This window comes from Olea europaea, chromosome 15 (genome assembly GCF_002742605.1).
Source record: "Olea europaea var. sylvestris chromosome 15, O_europaea_v1, whole genome shotgun sequence".
Lineage (NCBI taxonomy): Eukaryota > Viridiplantae > Streptophyta > Magnoliopsida > Lamiales > Oleaceae > Olea > Olea europaea.
Window position 1 is genome coordinate 3,491,219 of NC_036251.1, and position 20,763 is coordinate 3,511,981.

The following is a 20,763-nucleotide window of genomic DNA, read 5'->3' on the forward strand; positions in this document are numbered from 1 at the left end:
TGCTCACTCATCTTTCACATATTACTGAATGCTCACTCATCTTTTCATATAATTACTCATTCACCACTCGTCTCTTCAAATAAGTGGGCTACTTTTACGGCAAATTTTCGACAACTTCCGACCACAAAAAATGTCAAATTTTGATACCGTTGGAAAGCCCACGATGTCCTCTTCAATTACCACCCAAAATCTCATTATAACTCCAAGGGATTCGATCGAAAAATTGCCTTAAAATTCGTCCAAAAATTCTGAAAATCTGCCCAGATTTTCAGATTTTTTGGGTGAATTTTAAGGCAATTTTTCAATCGAATCCCTTGGAGTTATAATGAGATTTTGGGTGGTAATTGAAGAGGACATCGNTATATATATATATTTTAAATAGTGTATTGATGAGAAATATATGATTAAAAAAATAAATAAAATAATTAACTTGTGTATAATATTATTTTATTAAAAAATACGTGATTAAAGTGAGATCAAATTATTATTGAAAAATATATTTTGATGGAAAAAATGAAGAATGTTAGTTTTTTTTTTTTTTATGTTTATTTTTTATATTCCAAATTACTCACCCTCATTTAAAAAATAAAATAAAAACTACTTCCCTTTTTTACTTGATAAAATTTTTTAATCAAACAAAACATGACCTTTTGTAAAGTTACATTAAATTGAGTTGATCCACCAATCCAACCAACGTATACAGTGTTCGGTCAATAAACAAAAATCGATACTCTAGATTGTTTCGAAGCAAAATAATGTGGGAAAATTTTTAAGAGATAAATTGAGGGGAAAAGAATATTCTACTAAACATATTTTAAGCCATGTTTGACGACCATTATTTCAAAATTCTTTAATCTAAATATCAATTTTTTACTACACATTCAGTAATAAAATATTTTACACATAAATCTAAAATTTTTCCCTACTATTTAACTACATTGTTGTAATATCCCAAATTTCACATTAGACATTTGGTCAATATGATTCATGCATTTCTTACTGAAAGGTCGGTGATTCAACACCCTTCTGTTTGCCCGGTAATGTTTGGCGTTTCCACCACTCCGTCAAGTATGCAACACTTGAAAAATGAAGGCGGGGCTTTCTCCCCCGTTTTACCTCCGGCGTGAGAATTAGTTTTTAAACTTGGAAAGAATATATTTGAAATTCAGATGGCTAAAAGGAGAATGAGAGAAAGAAAAAAAATCCCTTACTTGTGTCACATCCGGGGGTATTTATAGATATTAGGCACTAGGTAACCGCTGGGCTGTTGTGGTGCCACGTGTCCCACGATGGTATTCCCACTACACCCACGTTCTGAGTGATGAGTCATTAACTTCCTGCCTGAAGATTGTACCTGTATCAGCGGCCATGGAACTTGGTTAATTCATTAAATGTTTTATAGCTAAGTGTTTGGACAAGGAATATCATTCCCGTTGAGGACTTCGCTTAGTGGTAGAATGATTTCTAGGAATAGTGGTAGAGCGCCCTTTGGGGGTTGTAGTAGAGCGCCTCCCAAGCGTAGTGGTAGAGCGCTCCCTGGGTGTAGTGGTAGAACGCCCTATGGGGGTCGATGGCCTTGCATCGGTATGCTGTGGTCTGCTTTGCTTGTCCTTGAGGGTGGCTACTTCTACCAACCTATATCATTAGCCTCTCTACCCCTTGTCGATGTTTTCGGCAAGGGGTAGAAATTTTAGGTTGGTTTGAGATTTTTTTTTTTTATATATAAAGAGAAAGGAATAGTTCGTATTAGCAAATCAAACTATATAAACACGATCGAGTGGCAATTCTACTGTACACATGGCTCCTCACCAATGGTCTTAATATTGGAGGGAGATTTCCCTCCAATTCCTCCCCAAAAAGTTTGAATTCTAGTGTTATAAAAGGGGGATAATTCTCATTCTAGAAAATCACTTTCGTTTCCTCTCAACATCCTAGGCTTCCTCTCTTATAAGGTAATTTCCTCTCCCTTTTTAAATCCAAGGTTTTGTTTTAAATTTCTTCTCTTCATCATCTTTGTTGTCATGTATAAAACTATTCTTTCTTCTCTTTCCAATGAAAAAAGTGATGGGAGGTGTAGTGATTCAACTGGACCTTCGTCGGAGGGTACCGGAGGGAGTCCGACCGACCCACGTGGGGGCGGTCGCCGACTAGCCTTGCTGGTCGACCTACGGCCAGCCCTATGGCTGGCCGTCCCCCGCCACTCGTTAAGTCCTGTGGCTTGTCCGGTCCTTCGATCCGCCCTTGTAGTGACTCGCCCCTTCATCCGACAGATCCCTTTATGATATTGATAGTGAAACTCATTCAATTGATTCTCAGCCGTTTGTTCCAAATCTCCCGAAGAGACACATCGGTTCTTCTAAATCTCCGAGCCAAAATTTAGAAATCGGGCGTGACCCGACCGGTGAGGTTGTCCCCCTAGATATCCCAAAAAGTTATAGTCTCTATAATTCGCCACGTAAGTTGGAAAAATGTCTAGCTAAGTATGACCGGGTTGATGATTACGTCTATAGAGCCCCTGGTCCTAAAGAAAGGCTCCCCGGGTTCGACCCCCGTGAGATAGCCATGTACAAGGATGTTATGGACGGGGGTTTTCGGTTCCCCATTCATCCCTTTTTTGTGTTGATTTTCAACGAGTTCCACCTTACTCCTAGTCAAATTAATCCTAAAGCATGGAGAAAAGCGTTATATTTTCTGTATGTCTATCTCAAAAAGGGAATTTTGCCTTCCATGGATCTTTTCAGGTGTGTCTTCGAAATGCATGAGCTAGTTCAATGTAATGCCTTTGTCTATTTTACCACTAGGGTACCTATGCAATTCCCTAAGTTTAGGAATTCGAATAGCGGATGGAAGTCCCGATTTTTCTTCGTCCGGCCTTCAAAGGGTCAGTTTTCTTTTAACACAAACTGGCGACACCCCCAAATTCATCTCTTCAATAGCCAAGTAGAAGTTACTCCCTTTCTAGAAGCTCAAATCCAAGACTTTGTTGATGTACCGCCTTTTGCACCTGACTTAGGGTCAGTCCTAACCATGAAGAACATGTTGAAAGTGGGGATGAGTCGTCCAATCGATAGGTTGTTTATGTTGTTTTTCTTTTTTTTTTTTATCGCATGCACACACGTCCATTTATTATTTTTGCCTTTAGCTCGTCGAGACTAATGAGCTTGGACGTGTGTTTCAGGTATGGACTTTGATCTTGATGAGGTATTGAGGACTCTGTCAGGAGGAGATGAGGGTCTTACCCTTGTTGATGGTAAGCTTTCATGTTCACCCCCACCCTCTCTCCCCCCTCCCCCCCTTTTTTTTGTGTACTCTACCTTTTGATCTTAACCGATTTCAACTTACATGTGCAGGGGCCGAGCTTGATCTGGAAGGAGTCATGGATTCCATGCCTGACCAGGGGCAGGAGGGTGAGGTGGATCCTTTGCCTATCCCTTCAAAGAGAAGGAGGGGGGCCGACCTTGGGAAAAAGTCTCAGACGATCAACGAGACTTCTCAGCCTTCAGATGAGCCTCGTGATGTGGTTCCAGCTCCTAGGCCGGGAGCTCCCAGTCGTGCGCGTTGTGAGCGCGAGGACTCGCTTCCTAACTTTAGGTTTCCTCCCACCCGGGGCTATCATGAGATGGGGGTGCTTAAGTCGTTGGTGACCCCCGCTCGATCCAGACCGATTGCAGGGCGCAGCGCAGATGACATTGAAAGGGCTGCGGCTGTTTATCTTCAGAGGGTATGTTTCTCATTTCGAGATTTCTTTTATGTTGGATCTTGCCTTTTAAGTTAGATTTTAACTCGTGGTTTCACTCTTTTTCCCCTTATACATTTTTTTTAGGTGATGGCCCTCCAGACTGGACTCACTGAGTCAAATCGCCGCCTGGTCTCAGAGCTGAAAACTCTTACTGAAGAAAAGAAAAAGGAGGCTCATCACCACAAGAAAAAAATATCCTCCTTAAGGAAATCTCTGGAGATGTCGAATGCTCGAGCTCGTGAGCAAGAGACGGAGATCGACAACCTACGTTCTGTTTTGGCTCGTGCTCCTAAAGAGGCGGTTGAGAGGTATAAGGCCTCAGATGAGCATGCTGGAGATCTCAAGGCGGCTGTGGATCAGTATAAGACATCGTCCAATTATGCTAAGGCTTTGAACTCATACGGGGGAAAGGCGATGTCAGCGTCAATTAAGCTCTCCAAGGAGTGGATTATGGCCGAGCATCCTTCTATAGACCCCTCCGATCTGGATAGATTTCTCTCACAGCGCAAGGGGAAGGAGAGTGTAGCTCAATCATCCAGATCACTCGGTTGTTCATCACAAGGTGTTAGTGGGGATGTCTCCCCTTTGAGCTGAAGCATTTCTTAGTTGTTGTTTTCTTTGCTAGTTTTTAGTGTTTACTTTTGCTTAGCTTTGTTATCTCCTACTTGCTCGGGATGTGGGCAATAATTTTTCGAATGTATAAACATGTCTTTCATTCGATATTATTGGCGCTGGATGCGTGGTTCCTTTAAAATGTCGTCTCTCATGTTATTTTTCTTTTTACTGCTTGATGGCGCGGGGGAGTGTTCATATATATATATATATATATATATATATATATAGGCTATGTCGACCGTAGGGGGTGATTTGGTGGTTAAGGGCTTTAGCCAATTTTTTTGACTTTCCAAAGCTCTCCACCTAGCCGCGTAGGCTATGTCGACCGCAGGGGGTGATTTGGTGGTTAAGGGCCTTTTGTTATCTCCTACTTGCTCGGGATGTGGGCAAGAATTATTCGAATGTGTAAACATGTCTTTCATTCGATATTATTGGCGCTGGATGCGTGGTTCCTTTAAAATGTCGTCTCTCATGTTATTTTTCTTTTTACTGCTTGATGGTGCGGGAGAGTGTTCATATATATATTTTTCTATGGCTCTCTGCCTAGTCATGTAGGCTACGTCGACCGCAGGGGGCGATTTGGCGATTAAGGGCCTTAGACAATTTGTTTTTTTTTTTACTTTTCGAGGCTCTCCACCTAGTCACGTAGGCTACGTTGACCGCAGGGGGTGATTTGGTGGTTAAGGGCCTTAGCCAATTTTTTGACTTTCCAAGGCTCTCCACCTAGCTGCGTAGGCTACGTCGACCGCAGGGGGTGATTTGGTGGTTAAGGGCCTTAGCCAATTTTTTGACTTTCCAAGGCTCTCCACCTAGCCGCGTAGGCTACGTCGACCGCAGGGGGTGATTCGATGGTTAAGGGCTTAGCCAATTTTTGACTTTTCATGGCTCTCCACATAGCCGCGTAGGCTACGTCGACATCATGTCTTAGTGGGATGGCGTGGATTTCAAAGTTGTCTATTAGCATAAAAAATTCCTGGTCTTGTGAACTCAGTAGGCGCACCGGGACGTCCCAGCTAGGCTGGCCCTTCCGTAGCGCCCTCATCATCCGTTACCGCCAAGGTCTTTCATTGAATAAGATAAATTGTTACAACTAAGGGTGCCTTCGTGAGGCATTACATAGAGAAAATAAACAATGCAACCTAATCCACTATATTTACAAAAGCACAGCCGGCGGGTACATTTCGAATTCTACTGGTAATACTTTTTGAGGTGTTCTGCATTCCATGGTCTACCTAGCGGCCTTCCTTTTATATCTTTCAAGCTGTAAGCTCCCTTTCCTAGCATGCGTATTACTTCGTACGGGCCTCCCCAGTTTGGACCAAGCTTTGGTGGGGGGTGTCCTGCCGCTGCTGCATCTCTTAGCACGAGATCTCCTGGCTGGAAGACCCTTGGCTTCACTCTCCGGTTGAAGTACTCAGCGGCTCTTCATTTATAAGCCATCATTCTTATCGCCGCCTTGTCCCTTACCCCTTCGAGGAGGTCGAGTTCTCCCCTAGTCGCTGCGTCGTCGGGTTGCTTGACTTTCATCCTTCCTGTCTCGCTTAAGATCTCAACCGGAACCACGGCTTCCATCCCAAAGGCCAGTTTGAATGGCGTCTCCCCGGTCGATTCTCAGGGGGTAGTGTGATATGCCCATAGTACATTGGGCAACTCCTCAGCCCAAAGTCCTTTTTCTTTTTCCAACCTTGTCTTCAAATCCCATAATATGGTTCGGTTGGTCACTTTAGCCTGTCCATTTGCCTGTGGGTGAGCAACTGAAGTCAGCCTGTGGTCGATGTGGTAGCTTGTGCAGAAGGCTCTAAAACTGTGATTATCGAATTGTTTTCCATTATCTGTGATGATCACCCGAGGTATACCAAACCTGCATATGATATTTTTCCAGACGAATCCCTGTATCTTTGCAGTCGTGATGGTGGCCAGGGGCTTAGCTTCCACCCACTTAGTAAAGTAGTCGACGGCAACTAATAAGAACTTCCTTTGTCCTTTTGACAGGGGCAAAGGTCCCAAGATGTCCATCCCCCATTGGAAGAAGGGACACACCCCGAAAACTGCCGTCTATTGCTCGGCTGGAATGTGGATCAGATTTCCATGGCGTTGGCATGCATCGCATTTTCTCACCAACTCTCTAGCATCTTCCTTCATACTAGGCCAATAGTATCCTTGTTGAAGCGTTTTGAACGCAAGGGTGGTCGTCCCTTGGTGGTTGCCACAAATTCCCGCGTGTACTTCGACTAGCACCTCCTGTGCTTCTGACGGTCGCAAACACTTCAAATATGGCATTGTGAAGCCTCGCTTGTAGAGTAGCCCATCGATGATGGCAAATGAGGCCGCCCAAACTTTTAGCCTTCTGGCTGTGAGAGCATCCTCCGGCAATTTATTCTTTGTGAGATACTCAAACAGCGGGTCTATCCAACTTTCCTCATTCTCTACATTCATAACATCGATTACGTGTTGGATGCTAGGTTGTCGCAGAATTTGCACACTGGCTGTGTGAGGCTGTCGTCTGGGGTTAGCTGAAGCGAGCTTAGCCAGCGTGTCCGCTCGCTCATTGTCCTTTCGAGTGACCTTAGTTATCTTAAACTTGGTGAACACCTTGTGCAAGTTTTTGACCTCCATTAAATATGCAGCCATCTTTCCGTCCTTTGCTTCGAATTTCCCCGTCACTTGCCCGATTATCAACTGAGAGTCACTGCAAATTTCCACTGAGGTTACCCCGAGTCTGGCTGCCAATCCCAAACCCGTAATTACTGCTTCGTACTCAACCTCGTTATTTGTAGCAGGGAATTCAAAATGCAGTGAGTATTCCAACTCTTCTTCATTCGGACCTATCATTATGATCCTCGCCCCGGATCCTTCGTTATTTGAAGATCCATCGACAAAAATTTTCCAATCTGCCTGCTCCCCTGGTAGGTGCTCGGGCGGGGTGGTGAGCTCAATGATGAAGTCTGCTAAAGCCTGTGCCTTAATAGCTGTCCTTGGCTTGAATTTGATATCAAACTCACTTAACTCGATGGCCCATTTCAACAACCTCCCAGAGGTCTCGGGCCGATGTAGAATCTGCTTGATAGGTTGGTCAGTCATTACTTGCACCGTGTGGGACTGAAAGTAAGGCCTCAATTTCTTGACCGCGACAATTAATGCAAACACCAGCTGTTCAGTCAGGCTGTATCTTATTTCTGCGCCCCTCAATACTTGGCTCACATAGTAGACTGGTTTTTGCGCCTTCGAGAACTCTTTCACCAGCACCGCGCTGACTGCCTTTGGTGATACTGCCAAGTAGAGACACAACACGTCCCCAGGAGATGGGCTGGTCAAGATCGGGGGCTCTTGTAATGACTGCTTCAAGTTCCTAAGAGACTCTTCGCATTCCTGGGTCCACTCAAAATTGGAGGAGCCCCCTATAGCTTTGAAGAAGTGGTAGCATTTGTCCACCGCCCCGCTCATGAAACGATTTAAGGCCACTACCTGCCCCGTTAGCCTCTGAACCTCCTTCCTACTGGTGGGGCTTTTCGTTTCTAGGATTGCCCGAATTTTGTCCGGGTTCACTTCGATGCCCCTTTGCGTGATCATGAAACCTAGAAATTTTCCCCCTTCGGTACCAAAAACACACTTCTCTGGATTGAATCTTAATCTGTTTTGTCGGCCAACGTCAAACACTTTCTGCAAACAGGCCACATGGTCATCGGCTCTGGCGCTCTTGACCACCATATCGTCAACATAGACTTCTACAAAACCTTCGATTAGCCCACGAAAGAATTTGTTCACCATCCTCTGATACGTTGCTCCTGCGCTTTTCAAGCCAAATGGCATAGCTGTGTAACAGTACGTGCCGAAGTCCGTGATAAATGACGTCTTCTCTTGATCGGCCTCAGCCATTGAAATTTGACGATACCCCAAAAATGCATCTAGAAAGCTGAGCCTTTCGTGACCCGACGTTGCGTCTACCAGTTGATCTATTCTGGGAAGTGGGTATGAGTCTTTTGGGCATACCTTGTTCAAACCAGTATAGTCTACACACATGCGCCATTTTCCGTTTGACTTCTTCACAAGTACAATATTTGCCAACCACTCGAGATATTGCACCTCTCGGATAAAACCCGCCTGTAGCAATTTTTCCACCTCTACTCTGGCTGCAGCCAGCCTCTCAGGGGCAAGGTTTCTCTTTTTCTGCTTCACTGGCTTAGCCCCTGGTTGGACACCGAGGCGGTGCTGCGCGATAGTTGGGCTAATCCCCGGGATATCCTTTGGGTTCCAAGCGAAGACATTCAAATTATCGGCTAGACACTTCGCCAATTTTTCCTTCTCTTCGGATCCCAGACCTGTTCCAACAAGAAACTCCTTTCCTTTGGCAATAAAGATTTTTTCAATCATATCAAGTGGCTTGATCCGCTCCTTCGGGAGTTCTACATCCAGCATCATGACTGATGGTGGGCTTTTGGCTTGTATACTATCCACATAGCACTTTCTTGATGCATGCTGGTCTCCTCGCACGCTCCCGATCCCCCTGCTGGTTGGGAACTTCATAATCTGATGGTATGTCGATGGGACCGTGCCAGCTGCATTTAGCAATGGCCGGCCGTAGATAGCGCTGTAAGCCATGGGGGTCTTGATAACCAAGAAATTAGTCACGATCACCACTATCACTGGGTACGTCCCAAGCGTGACTGAAAGCTCTACAGTCCCTTCCGGTATCACTGTTGCCCCTCCAAAGCCTTGTAGGGGGTAGTCACCACCTTCAACTTTTCTTGGGGGATTTTCAGACCCAAGAAGGCATCCCAGGTGAGGACATTTGTCGTACTCCCTCCATCGACTAACACCCCCTTTACGTCAAAATCCGCAATATCACCTACTATTACTAAGGCGTCATCATGGGGGTGTGTTACACCAATCAAGTCCTCTTCATCGAAAGTTATACTCTGGTTGAATCTTGCTTTTTTCTGAATAGAGCAGACCCCTACTGAACGCGCATAGCTTTTCCTAGCTGAATTCGAGTCGCCGCCCGATGCTACTCCTCCGATGATCATGTTTATAACTTCTGCTCTTGGTGGGGGTATACCTTCGGCCCTTTGCCTGCCCTTATCATTTTTCACATACTTCGCCAATAGCCCCTGTCTCAGCTGGCGCTCAATTTCTTCCTTTAACTGTCGGCATTCTTCGGTATCATGCCCGTGATCTCTATGAAAATGTCAGTATTTACTTTGATTTCTCTTGCCCAAAGGGGTTAGCATTGGTTTGGGCCATTCGAGCTATTTCATGTGCTGTATCTCTATCAATAACTTTGTTCATGGAATGTTCAAAGGGGTAGGTGTCTTGACCTCCTCTCGTTTTTGCCTGACTGACCGGTCTTGGACATAACCCTTGCTCGTGCGTTCATTCTTCCACTTATTTTTATCATTGTGCCTTTCCTTGTCATATGTTTTTCGCTTACTAGCTTCCCTCTCCCTTCCATCCCTGAGATTTTTAGTTACCTTCTTCGCTTCCTCCGCATCGACATACTTGTCTCCCTTCTTTAATAGGTCATGCATCGACTCCGGGGGGTTCTTGGAGAGTGACATCTTAAAGGCCCGGTTTTGCGTTCCATTCATCAAGGCTATAACCACTGCGGACATTTGCAGGTCTCTAATGCCAAGAGTCGCCCAGCTGAACCTAGCTAAGTATTCCTGCAATGACTTGTCCTTGTCCTGTACAACCTGCATCAACACAATGGTTGTCTTCCTCTTCTTCTTGTTGCTTAGGAAATAAGCCACAAAGCTCTTGGAGAGCTCATCAAATGACTTGATGGAGCGTGGGGACAAGGTTGCTACCCAGTCCCTAGCCTCCCTCCTGAGCGTGGGGGGAAAGGATCGGCACATCACTGCGTCCGGGGCGGCATAAAGTCTCATCAGATCCACGAAGGTTCGTGATGGTCAAGCGGGTCCGTGACTCCATCATAGGCTTCAATCATGGGCTGTTTGAAGCCTTTAGGCAAAGGGACCGCCATGATTTCTGGGGCGAACGGGTCTTCCTCCAAAACCATCTGTCTCCGCCTATCCTTTCTCTTGGACAACGCATCGTCTATCTTCTGGGACATGATTTCTTCCATTTTTCGTTCCAGGTCTACCATGGTTTGTGGGGGCTGTTGAGCTACGGTCATTGGGGCTCCCGCATCTCCTGCTCCCCGCTGAGAGATGGGTGGGACAACCGCGGGTGGCGCTTGAGGCGGTTGTTGATTCGTCACTTCCGTCGGGCTTAAATGATGGATGGTGGTTCTCTGCGACTGGTCTTGTAAGAGCAACATCATTGCTGCCAATTGGTTTTTCAAAGCGCTGAATTAACTCTGCGTCACATACTACGGGGGCGGTGGTGGTTCATGACCCCTTGCAACTGACTTCGACTCCGTCTCCGCCTTGTTCCCAACAAGGCGAGTATCACTTCTTGTTCGTCTTCTTGACATGGCTTTTTAGTTCAGATGAATTTTCCCACAGACGGCGCCAATGAAAGGACAGTGATTCAACACCCTTTTGTTTGCCCGGTAATGTTTGGCATTTCCACCACTCTGTCAAGTATGCAAGACCTGAAAAATGAAGGCGGGGCTTTCTCCCCCGTTTTACCTCCGGCGTGAGAATTAGTTTTTAGACTTGGAAAGAATATATTTGAAATTCAGATGGCTAAAAGGAGAATGAGAGAAAGAAAAAAAATCCCTTACTTGTGTCACATCCGGGGGTATTTATAGATATTAGGCACTAGGTAACCGCTGGGCAGTTGTGGTGCCACGTGTCCCACGATGGTATTCCCACTACACCCACGTTCTGAGTGATGAGTCCTTAACTTCCCGCTTGAAGATTGTACCTGTATCAGCGGCCATGGAACTTGGTCAATTCATTAAATGTTTTATGGCTAAGTGTTTGGACAAGGAATATCATTCCCGTTGAGGACTTCGCTTAGTGGTAGAATGATTTCTAGGGATAGTGGTAGAGCACCCTTTGGGGGTTGTAGTAGAGCGCCTCCAGGGCGTAGTGATAGAGCGCTCCCTGGGTGTAGTGGTAGAATGCCCTATGGGGGTCGATGGCCTTGCATCGGTGTGCTGTGGTCTGCTTTACTTGTCCTTGAGGGTGGCTGCTTCTACCAACCCATATCACATACCATTTACATTTTCATTTGCATCAATTTCCTCAATTGCTTTCTTTTAAAATGGTGCATTCAATTATTGAGATTTTAAAATAGTTATATGGTGTCAGTCTTCTACTCCTTGACCTAGGTGATGAATTTTACATTGAGATATGATAGAAAATTATGTTAATCTAGATATTGGATGTCGACTTGGTGAGCAATGGGGATATCGAAAAGGTCAGAATTAGTATCAACAAAGATTCAAGCTTTTCATTCGGTAAATCAAGGTCACCTTAAATCTTAGATAGGTAATTGTCATATTTGGGACATAAGGCACGATGTGAGATGATCAAGATGCGATAATATATGTTTCTCATGACGTTATAAATATTGCTGTACGAATTGTTAAAATTGGTCGAGAATCAGGTAAGTAATTAAATGAACGGTGAAGGGATTGGCTCTATAATATATTTTGGGAATCTTGGGACAAGTAAAGTGACTTGTCAACTGTTGACACATAAAAATTCAGCCCAAATCAAACGGCCCAAGGAGTGAAGCCCAATTGGAGGATCCCCAAATCAGATAGCCCAAAGAACGAAACCCAATCAAACAAATTAAGATGAAGGCCCAAATAGGGAGGCCAAGAACGCGGTAACGCCATCACCCAAGCTTGCAATTCGCCCAGAATCTGAGCGAATGGAGTTCCATACAGTCGCCCTGAGCTGTTACTCTATTCTCGCCCAAACCTTCAAGTCGCCCGAGATCTTAACAAACATAAAGCGTCGTAGTTATCAAGAAGTGTAGTTATCAAAGCAGTTATTAAAGCAGCCCTATCACGTTCCACGATTCAAGAAATTCAATCGAAAGCGGTTGAACGACAAAGAGTAATGGCAGCAGTTAAAAAGGGCAGTTTTCATGACAAGTTTGCCATTACGAAGAAAGTGGGCAGTTAAGGACGATCAAGCAGTTTTTTTAGGCGGTTGATCACAAAGAGATCGTCCATGAAGTATAAAAGGGAGAAAAGACATAGAGCAAAGGATCGAATCAAAAACTCTCGAACAGAGAACATGTAATTTTAATTTCCTTAGCTTAGACTTAAACACTTTTCTTTCAGTAACTCGTGTGCTTGCGCCCCTTGGAGGCACATTGTTTTTAATTTCCAATTGTAAAGTCATCGCCAATAAAAGAACACCCCTTTTTGAGACTTTGTTTCAAGAGGTTTGTCCCTTACACAATCGTCTGATCCTTTTTAATTGTTAGCGACTAATCCGCGCGAAACAATTTGGCACGCCCAGTGGGACAGTGGTGTTTGGTATTGAAAGTACAAAAGGTGAAACAATATGCCTCAGAGATCCGATAAGGAAGCAGCAAGTCAGGGAGGAATCCAGTCTGTGATCGAACGATATGAGGAGCAGCATGCCTCTCCATGAACAGATGGATAGAATCAGAGCAGTAACAGTCGTTACGAACCAATGACGGAGTTGAGTCCTTGAACCATGCGTGCATTACTTGAAGAACTCACACAAGACGTCGTTGAACAGGTAAATCTTCGAAGTATTCATAATATGGAAATATTTACCCAAAATGGGAATGTACACTATGACAACATGGCCAAACAACCTAAACACTTTGAACGAAACAATGAATAAGTTAGTAGGCCAAATATGTCAACCGGTTATACCTCTTACAAATCACTTTCAAACTAGGACAATTGTGGGACATAATCCCTCGGTCCTAAATTCGAATCAAGGGGTAGAACCGCTTTCTGGTCTCTCTACTTCAAACCAAGGGGGTACTATAGTGCCAAATCAGAACAATGGTAGTGGTGTGCCTAACTTGGGGGGTAATCCAAACATAAGAGATAATGTCCTAAACAATGGAAAGAATATTCCACGTGTTAATGAGGGAATAGATGTTCAGGCTAATGGTAATGGCCCTAATCATGGTAATTTTGTTGTCAATCAAAGACCAAACATCAGGCCTCATGCAAATCAACCGGTTAACCAACCTGTAGGAATTCTATATGACCCCAACGTCATGTTGAGGAATTAGATTATGGAAATCGTACAGGATCAGATGGCTTTTGGGGTGCGTCCCGTCATTAGGCCGACCTACACAAAGCCATACCCTGATTGGGTAGACCAAGCATACCCATGACCTAGAGGGTATAAGGTGCCAGAATTCTCACTGTTTACCGGTTTAGGAGAGGTGTCTACTCTTGAACACATAGGGCGATTCACATTGCAAAGTGGTGATGTAACCGATTACCATAAAATGAGGCTTTTCTCCAGTTCCTTAAGAGGAGTAGCTTTCTCCTGGTTCATCAACTTGCCAGCGAATTCTGTTCAAACATGGCAATAATTGGAACAGTTATTTCACGCTCAGTTTTATAAAATTGAGTCTGAAGTCACTTTGGCTAATTTTGCGAATCTACGTCAAATGCCAAACGAATGGGCAGAAAGTTTTCTCCAAAGGTTCAAGACAGCAAGAAGCAAGTGTTTTGTACCTTTGCCCGAAAATTTTTTTGTCAAAATCGCTCAAGGCTGCTTGAGCTTTGATTTAAAGAAGAAATTCCAAGACAAGGAATTTCATGACCTCTTCCAGTTAAGTGCGAATGTGATTAGGTATGAACGACTGATAAGAGAAGAAGAACAGATGAAAAATTCTAGTAAAGGGTCTTATTACAAAGACCCAAATTTTGATGTTCATACCATCAGTGACGAGTCATATGACCAGGCCGAAATGTGTTTGGCCGAATTGGTCAAAGGAGATACATATACTTGTCCCATAATGGCCAAACCTAGACCATCGGGTAAAGATGAGCCCATAAAAGATGGAAACATAAAGGCTAGAACGTTCTCGTTCGACGTAACCAAAGCTGACCTTATATTTGACAAATTATATAGGGATAAGCAGATAAAGTTGAGCGATAAGCACAAATTGCCAAACCCTGAACAAATTAAGGGTAAAAAATATTGTAAGTGGCATAATGCATGGTTACATTTGACTAACAATTGCTTGGTTTTCCGTCATGTATTGCAGGATGCCATTGAATCAGGACGAATTACGTTCGATGATAAGAAGAAGATGGCAGTGGACGAAAATCCTTTCCCACAGCCACTTGGAGTAAACATGGTAACATCTGGATTCAAAAACAAGTTACCAAAATTCAAGTTGGTCGTAGATGATGGAGAAGAGGATCCTAAACCACATCCCAACGTCTTTGAACGAATCAAGGAGAAAGAACCAAAAAAGGATGAAGACGTCCTGTGTGCAAGGTATAAAAGAGAAGTGAATGGAAATACGGAGAAACCAGGGACATGGCAGCATCCCCATCGCCCTACTTTCTTTCCAAACACTCAGCCTGGTAGAGGGCGAGGTACATCATTTTATAGAGGATCGCCTTTTGAGAGGCAGTTTAGGCCAACAGATAATGGAAGAACATTCAGGTCGCAACCTCGTCGGCCAAATGTATGGCATTCATTCCAGTATAATACAGGAAGGACAATACCTTTCGATGAGATGACTAGAATCCAACAAAGGTGTTTCCAATGAAATTATGGACGGATGATGAGGCAGCAACAGGGAGTGCCACATCCTAAAGCGCCTAAACTACTCAAGGTAGCCAATCAAAATGTCCTCAAAAACAGTGAAGAGACCGGTACAAATGAATCGATGAAGGAATTGTCAGAAACTTCTTCTGGGAGATCAAAGTTCGAGCGAGACAGAAGGGATGGAGAAGATCAAGATCAGCTCCTTACCATCCAGTTTGGTATGTTATCTCCTGTCGTGGCCAATAATTACTTACTGGCTAATGAATTCAAGAATAAAGAAAAAGAAGAAGAGAGGGAGGACAACGAAGGAGAAGCTTGCGTGCTGGTATATGAAGAAGGTCAGATTTCTAGAGAGGCCTACAACGATGAAGAGGACGACGGGATGACAAACATTGAAGAAGAAATCGACCTAGAAGCAGAAAGAAGAAAGAGAGGAGTATCGCGCAATACTCTGTTGAAGCAACTACATCGAGAGGGAGTTCGCGAAGTAGACTTGTTGGGGGAACCATCTGGGCGTCCTTTCAATTTCTACGTACTGTTACGGGACACCCGAAAGGAAGAAGAGAGTGCCTCGCTCTGAAAAGTATGGGTCACCTCCAAGAATAATGCCCCCTCCCACAGGTTGGGTAACTGATGAGGAAGCATTAGAAAGTAGGAAGGAAGTTCAGGAGACAGAGGATCAGCGTGATATACTGCACGTCGACTTATCACAGGGGGATAATTCGACAGAAAACAAGCAGGAAGTAGAAATAGAGGCTGCCGAAAAGGTTATTTTTAAATGGCCAGCCATGAAATTGACTAAACACTTGAGGCCGTTGTACGTTAAAGCTCTAGTTAACGGCATCCCAGTGGCAAAAGTGCTTGTCGACAATGGAGCAGCTATAAATACCATTCCATCTAGGATGATGAGGAAGTTCGCAAAAATAGAGGGTGACATGATTCCTACAGAAGTCATCCTCACGAGCTTCAATGGAGGAGCAACTTCAGTTAAGGGAGTTATGCCATTGGACATAACTATAGGGACGACTATTAGGACCACTGTCTTCTTTGTAATAGATGGTCCTACTAGTTACAATGTGTTACTAGGAAGAGATTGGATACATGGAAGTCGCTGTATACCCTCATCGCTCCATCAATGCCTGATCTTTTGGAATAACAAAGGCGAAGCAGAGGTGGTACAGGCCTATCATAGGCCTTTTGTCGCAGAAGCAAACTCGGTGGAAAAGTTCATGTACGAAGGAAACTATGGACCTGTCAGGGTAGTACAAGATGGGGAAGAAACTCAGGTTGTCGCGTAAAGCGAAGAACCATTCTCAGTGGACGCACTCACTAAAATGTTCAAACAGATGAGGCCAAATATAGTGGCCCTGGAAGAGCCAATAATTGGCAAAAGAATAATTAAGGAGTCTTGAATGGACTTTAAGTTACAAAAGCAAATGGCCGACATTCAGGCCTTCAAAGCCAGACTAATGGCTTTCAATAAGGAATGCAATGACAAGGCGAAAGAAGAGACAGCCGTAAAAGCGCTAAAGGATAAGTTGGCAATATTCGAGTTAGAACAAAGCATTGGCCGAGAAGTCAACAAGATGGACTGTTTAGAAAAAGAAGTACTTACAAGGGAAATGGATGACGAAGTAATGCGGATTGCTAAACTTGGATACGCTCAAGCACAAGACCCTCTGATCAAAGTAAATATTGGCAATGAAGGAGAAGATCGCCCAACATTCATCAGCCAAATGCTCGACCAAGAGGTTAGTAACAAATTAATCGTTTTGCTGAAAGAATACAAAGATTGTTTTGCTTGGGAATATGAACAAATGCCTGGTTTAGATAGAGACTTGGTGGAAGATATGTTACCAACTAAGCCTAACTTTAAACCTCATAGGCAGCCTCCTAGACGTTTTGCTCCCAATGTACTCCCTGAAATCAAGAAAGAGATAGAGCGATTATTGAAAACATGTTTTATAAGAACAGCCAGACATGTTGAATGGTTGTCCAATGTCGTGCCAGTACTAAAAAAGAATGGTAAACTAAGGGTGTGTATAGATTTTAGAAATTTAAATATAGCTACACCCGAAGATGAGTATCCAATGCCCACGGTGAATTCTTTAGTAGATTCAACTGTCGGACATGTCATGTATTCTTTCATGGATGGGTATTCAGGATACAATCAAATTTATATAGCTGAAGAAGACATACACAAAACTGCCTTTAGATGCCCTGAGTCTCTAGGATGTTTTGAATGGGTGGTTATGCCTTTCGACCTAAAAAATGCAGGGGCAACTTATCAAAGGGCAATGAATTTAATCTTTCATGATATGATATGCAAGTTTGTTGAAGTGTATGTAGATGACATAGTAGTCAAGTCCATTAAAGAAGAGGACCATTTCGAACAGTTAAGATGTTCGTTTGAACGAATGAAGTAATATAAGCTAAAGTTGAATCCCTTGAAGTGTGCATTTGTTGTTAATGCAGGGAATTTTCTTGGTTTCTTAGTACACAAGAGATGGATTGAACTTGATAAAAATAAAGCGAAGGCTATTTTAGAGGCCAAACCACCTAGCAACAAAAAGGAGTTGCAAAGGTTTCTAGGCCAAGTAAACTTTTTAAGACGCTTTATTTCTAACTGTGCAGGGCGAACTAAAGTTTTTTCGCCGCTCTTAAAGCTGAAAAATCAGGAAGAATTCGTCTGGAAAGAAGAACATCAAAAGGCTTTTGAAAGCCTAAAGATATATCTATCAAATCCACCAGTATTGGTGTCACCAATCCAAGGACGGCCAATGAAAGTGTATGTATCGGCTGAAAAAGAATCAATAGCTGGAATGGTCGCACAGGAAGACCAATTTGGTGAAGAAAGGGCAATTTACTACTTAAGTAGACGGTTAACGAAATGTGAATGTAATTACTCTGCTATCGAAAAATTATGTCTTGCATTGTATTTCACATATACAAAATTAAGGGCTTATTTACGGCCCGTAACCATTTATTTAATTTCTAAAGTAAATTTAGTTAAGTATATGTTCTCGAGCCCTATTTTATACCAAAGGGTAGGCCTTTGGACATTAACTTTATCAGAATTCGAAATACAATATATACCTCAAAAGGCAGTAAAAAATCAGGCTTTGGCTAACTTTCTAGCCGATCATCCATGCCTTGACATGCCTGAAGAAATCGAACTAGAAATCAATTCGTTCGAGTTAAAACCTTGGGTGTTGTATTTCGATGGGTCAAAAACCTCTAAAGGTGCAGGAGTAGGAGTAGCATTAATTAATCCTTTAGGGATTTGCTACAAGTTCGCATTTACTTTAGACAGAATGTGCACCAACAATCAGGCCGAATATGAAGCTTTAATTGTAGGCCTAGAACTAATGATAGATATGGGAGTAAGAAATGTGATCGTTAGGGGCGATTCTCAATTGGTGATCCATCAATTGATCGGTGATTTTAAATGCCAAAATGATTTCATTATAAGTCAATATGAGATCGCCCAAGAATTATTAGAGGAATTCGATCAAGTAGAACTTCAATGCGTTAATAGAATATATAACGACGTGGCAAATGAGTTAGCCCAAATGGCCTCAGGGTACTCAAAGGTTCAATGCGTTAATAGAATATATAACGACGTGGCAAATGAGTTAGCCCAAATGGCCTCAGGATACTCAAAGGTCTTGAATTAGAAATCTACTTGTGAGTATGGAATCATATTGCCTGTGACTCAAAGAAGGGCGAGAAAGATTGAACTTCACTGCATACAAGATGGAGATGCAATGGATTGGAGAACAGAGATTAAAGGGTTCCTTAAAGAACCTAATGGAGGGATTAGTAGAAAAATGAAGCTGTGTTTGCTGAACTATACACTAATAGATGAAGAGTTGTTTAAGAAACGCTCTGATGGTGTATTACTAAAGTGTGTAAGTTTGCAAGAAGCCAAGACGATCATGGCTGAGGTGCACGAAGGGATATGTGGAGCTCATCAAGCTGGCCAAAGGATGAGATGGTTAATTTTTAGGAGTGGATATTTTTGGCCAAAGATGGGAGAATTATGCGTTCAGTATGCAAAGAGTTGTTTAGCATGCCAAAAACATGGTCCAATACAAAGGGCGCCAGCACGAGAGATGGCACCTATTATTAAACCTTGACCGTTCAAGGGTTGGGTGATAGACCTAATAGGGAAGATTTATCCCCCATCGTCCAAGCAACATACGTTTGTTATAGTTGCAACCGACTATTTCACCAAATGGGTAGAGGCGGTACCTTTGAAAGAGATCACCCAAAAGAATGTTATAGAGTTTATCCGTGATCACATTATTTATAGGTTTGGAATTCCACAAACGTTAATGGTAGATCACGGAACATCTTTGAATGGGGATCAAGTGAACAAATTTTTGAGCGAGTTTGGGATTAAATTAGTAAACTCCACACCATACTACGCTCAATCTAACGGACAAGCGGAATCTTCTAATAAGATTCTAAAAAATATCATTAGAAAGATGATAGATGAAAATGCCAGAAATTGGCACAAATGTCTGAACAAGGCCTTATGGGCTTATAGAACATCACCTCGGTCAAGTACCAAAGTTACTCCTTTCCAACTTGTTTATGGACAGGAGGCCGTTTTGCCTATGAAAATCAACGTGCACTCGATTAGAGTGTGCTTGCAACATAAGTTGAATGATGATGAGTATGCCGAATCACTAGTTCAAAATTTATTGGGGTTAGACGAATTAAAGTTGGACGTCTTAGATAGATTGCAAGTTCAAAAATAAAGAATGGCTAAGTTTTATAATAAAAAAGTCATAGCCAAGTCGTTCAGCCTGGGTGAACTAGTTTGGAAGACGATACTCCCTTTGGATAGCAAAGATCCAAAGTACGGGAAGTAGTCGCCCAATTGGGAAGGACCATACAAAATAAACAGTGTGTTGCCCAATGGAGCGTATCACTTGGAAGATTTAGATGGCACCAAGCACGTGAGATTCATTAACGGCAAATATTTGAAAAAATATGTTCCTTCTTTATGGGAATGTGAACAGATAAAAGCATAATCAAATATGTTGAACGATTAAAGGATAATAAAGTCAGAGCGAAATACATTCAAATGAAGTCCTTTATTATCAAACGTTCATTACAAAAATGCAAAAATACAAATAATGGATGCTCTACAAAATACAATTAAAAGTAAGCTGATCTCCCGGTTGATCGCTGAGTAAGCCTCACACGGCCTTCCTAAATGCATCGCTGCAATGGTGGGATCGCCGAGTAAGAGGGTAGACTGGCCTCACCACCTTCCTAAATGCATCGCTGCAATGGCGAGCAAAGAGGTTGAGAAGCACTCTTAGCAAGCAAGCTGAGAAGCACTCTCAGCAAGCAAGGTGGCCCACTAGCATCCCAAAAATTTCCTTCTATCATCGACTCCTTGTAAATGATAAAGAGAAGATAGGAAGAACTTCGATGGTAAAAACTTTGCTGTTGGCCAGAAAATATTTCCTATACCTCCCACACCAAAGGTGACATCAAGGCAAATAGTAAAATGGGCGGACTAAACAGTCCATTTTCGGATCGGATTGATTGTCAGAATGCTAAGCAATGGCATCAAATTAGTTTCGAAGAAGAAAATGAAGATGAAGATGGAAGATGGAAAATGCGAAGCATTTATAGGGGGTGGAGATGAAGAGACAGAATATGAACAGCCACATTTCTGCCTAGTAAATGGAATTAAATAACCCAAAGTCTTGGGAAAAGTGGTGGAAATATCAAAAGAAAATGGAC

At 43.1% G+C, this 20,763-nt stretch overlaps 1 protein-coding gene across 1 annotated transcript; it reads right to left on the bottom strand.

Annotated features, from left to right (window-relative positions):
* Window positions 1-9,045: 9,045 nt before the first annotated feature.
* Window positions 9,046-10,236, bottom strand: LOC111411120. The gene is made up of 2 exons (XM_023041681.1): window positions 9,695-10,236; window positions 9,046-9,529 (listed from the first exon to the last, which is right to left on the bottom strand). The coding sequence occupies exons 1-2, from the start codon at window positions 10,234-10,236 to the stop codon at window positions 9,046-9,048; spliced, it is 1,026 nt and encodes a 341-aa protein (XP_022897449.1).
* Window positions 10,237-20,763: the final 10,527 nt, after the last annotated feature.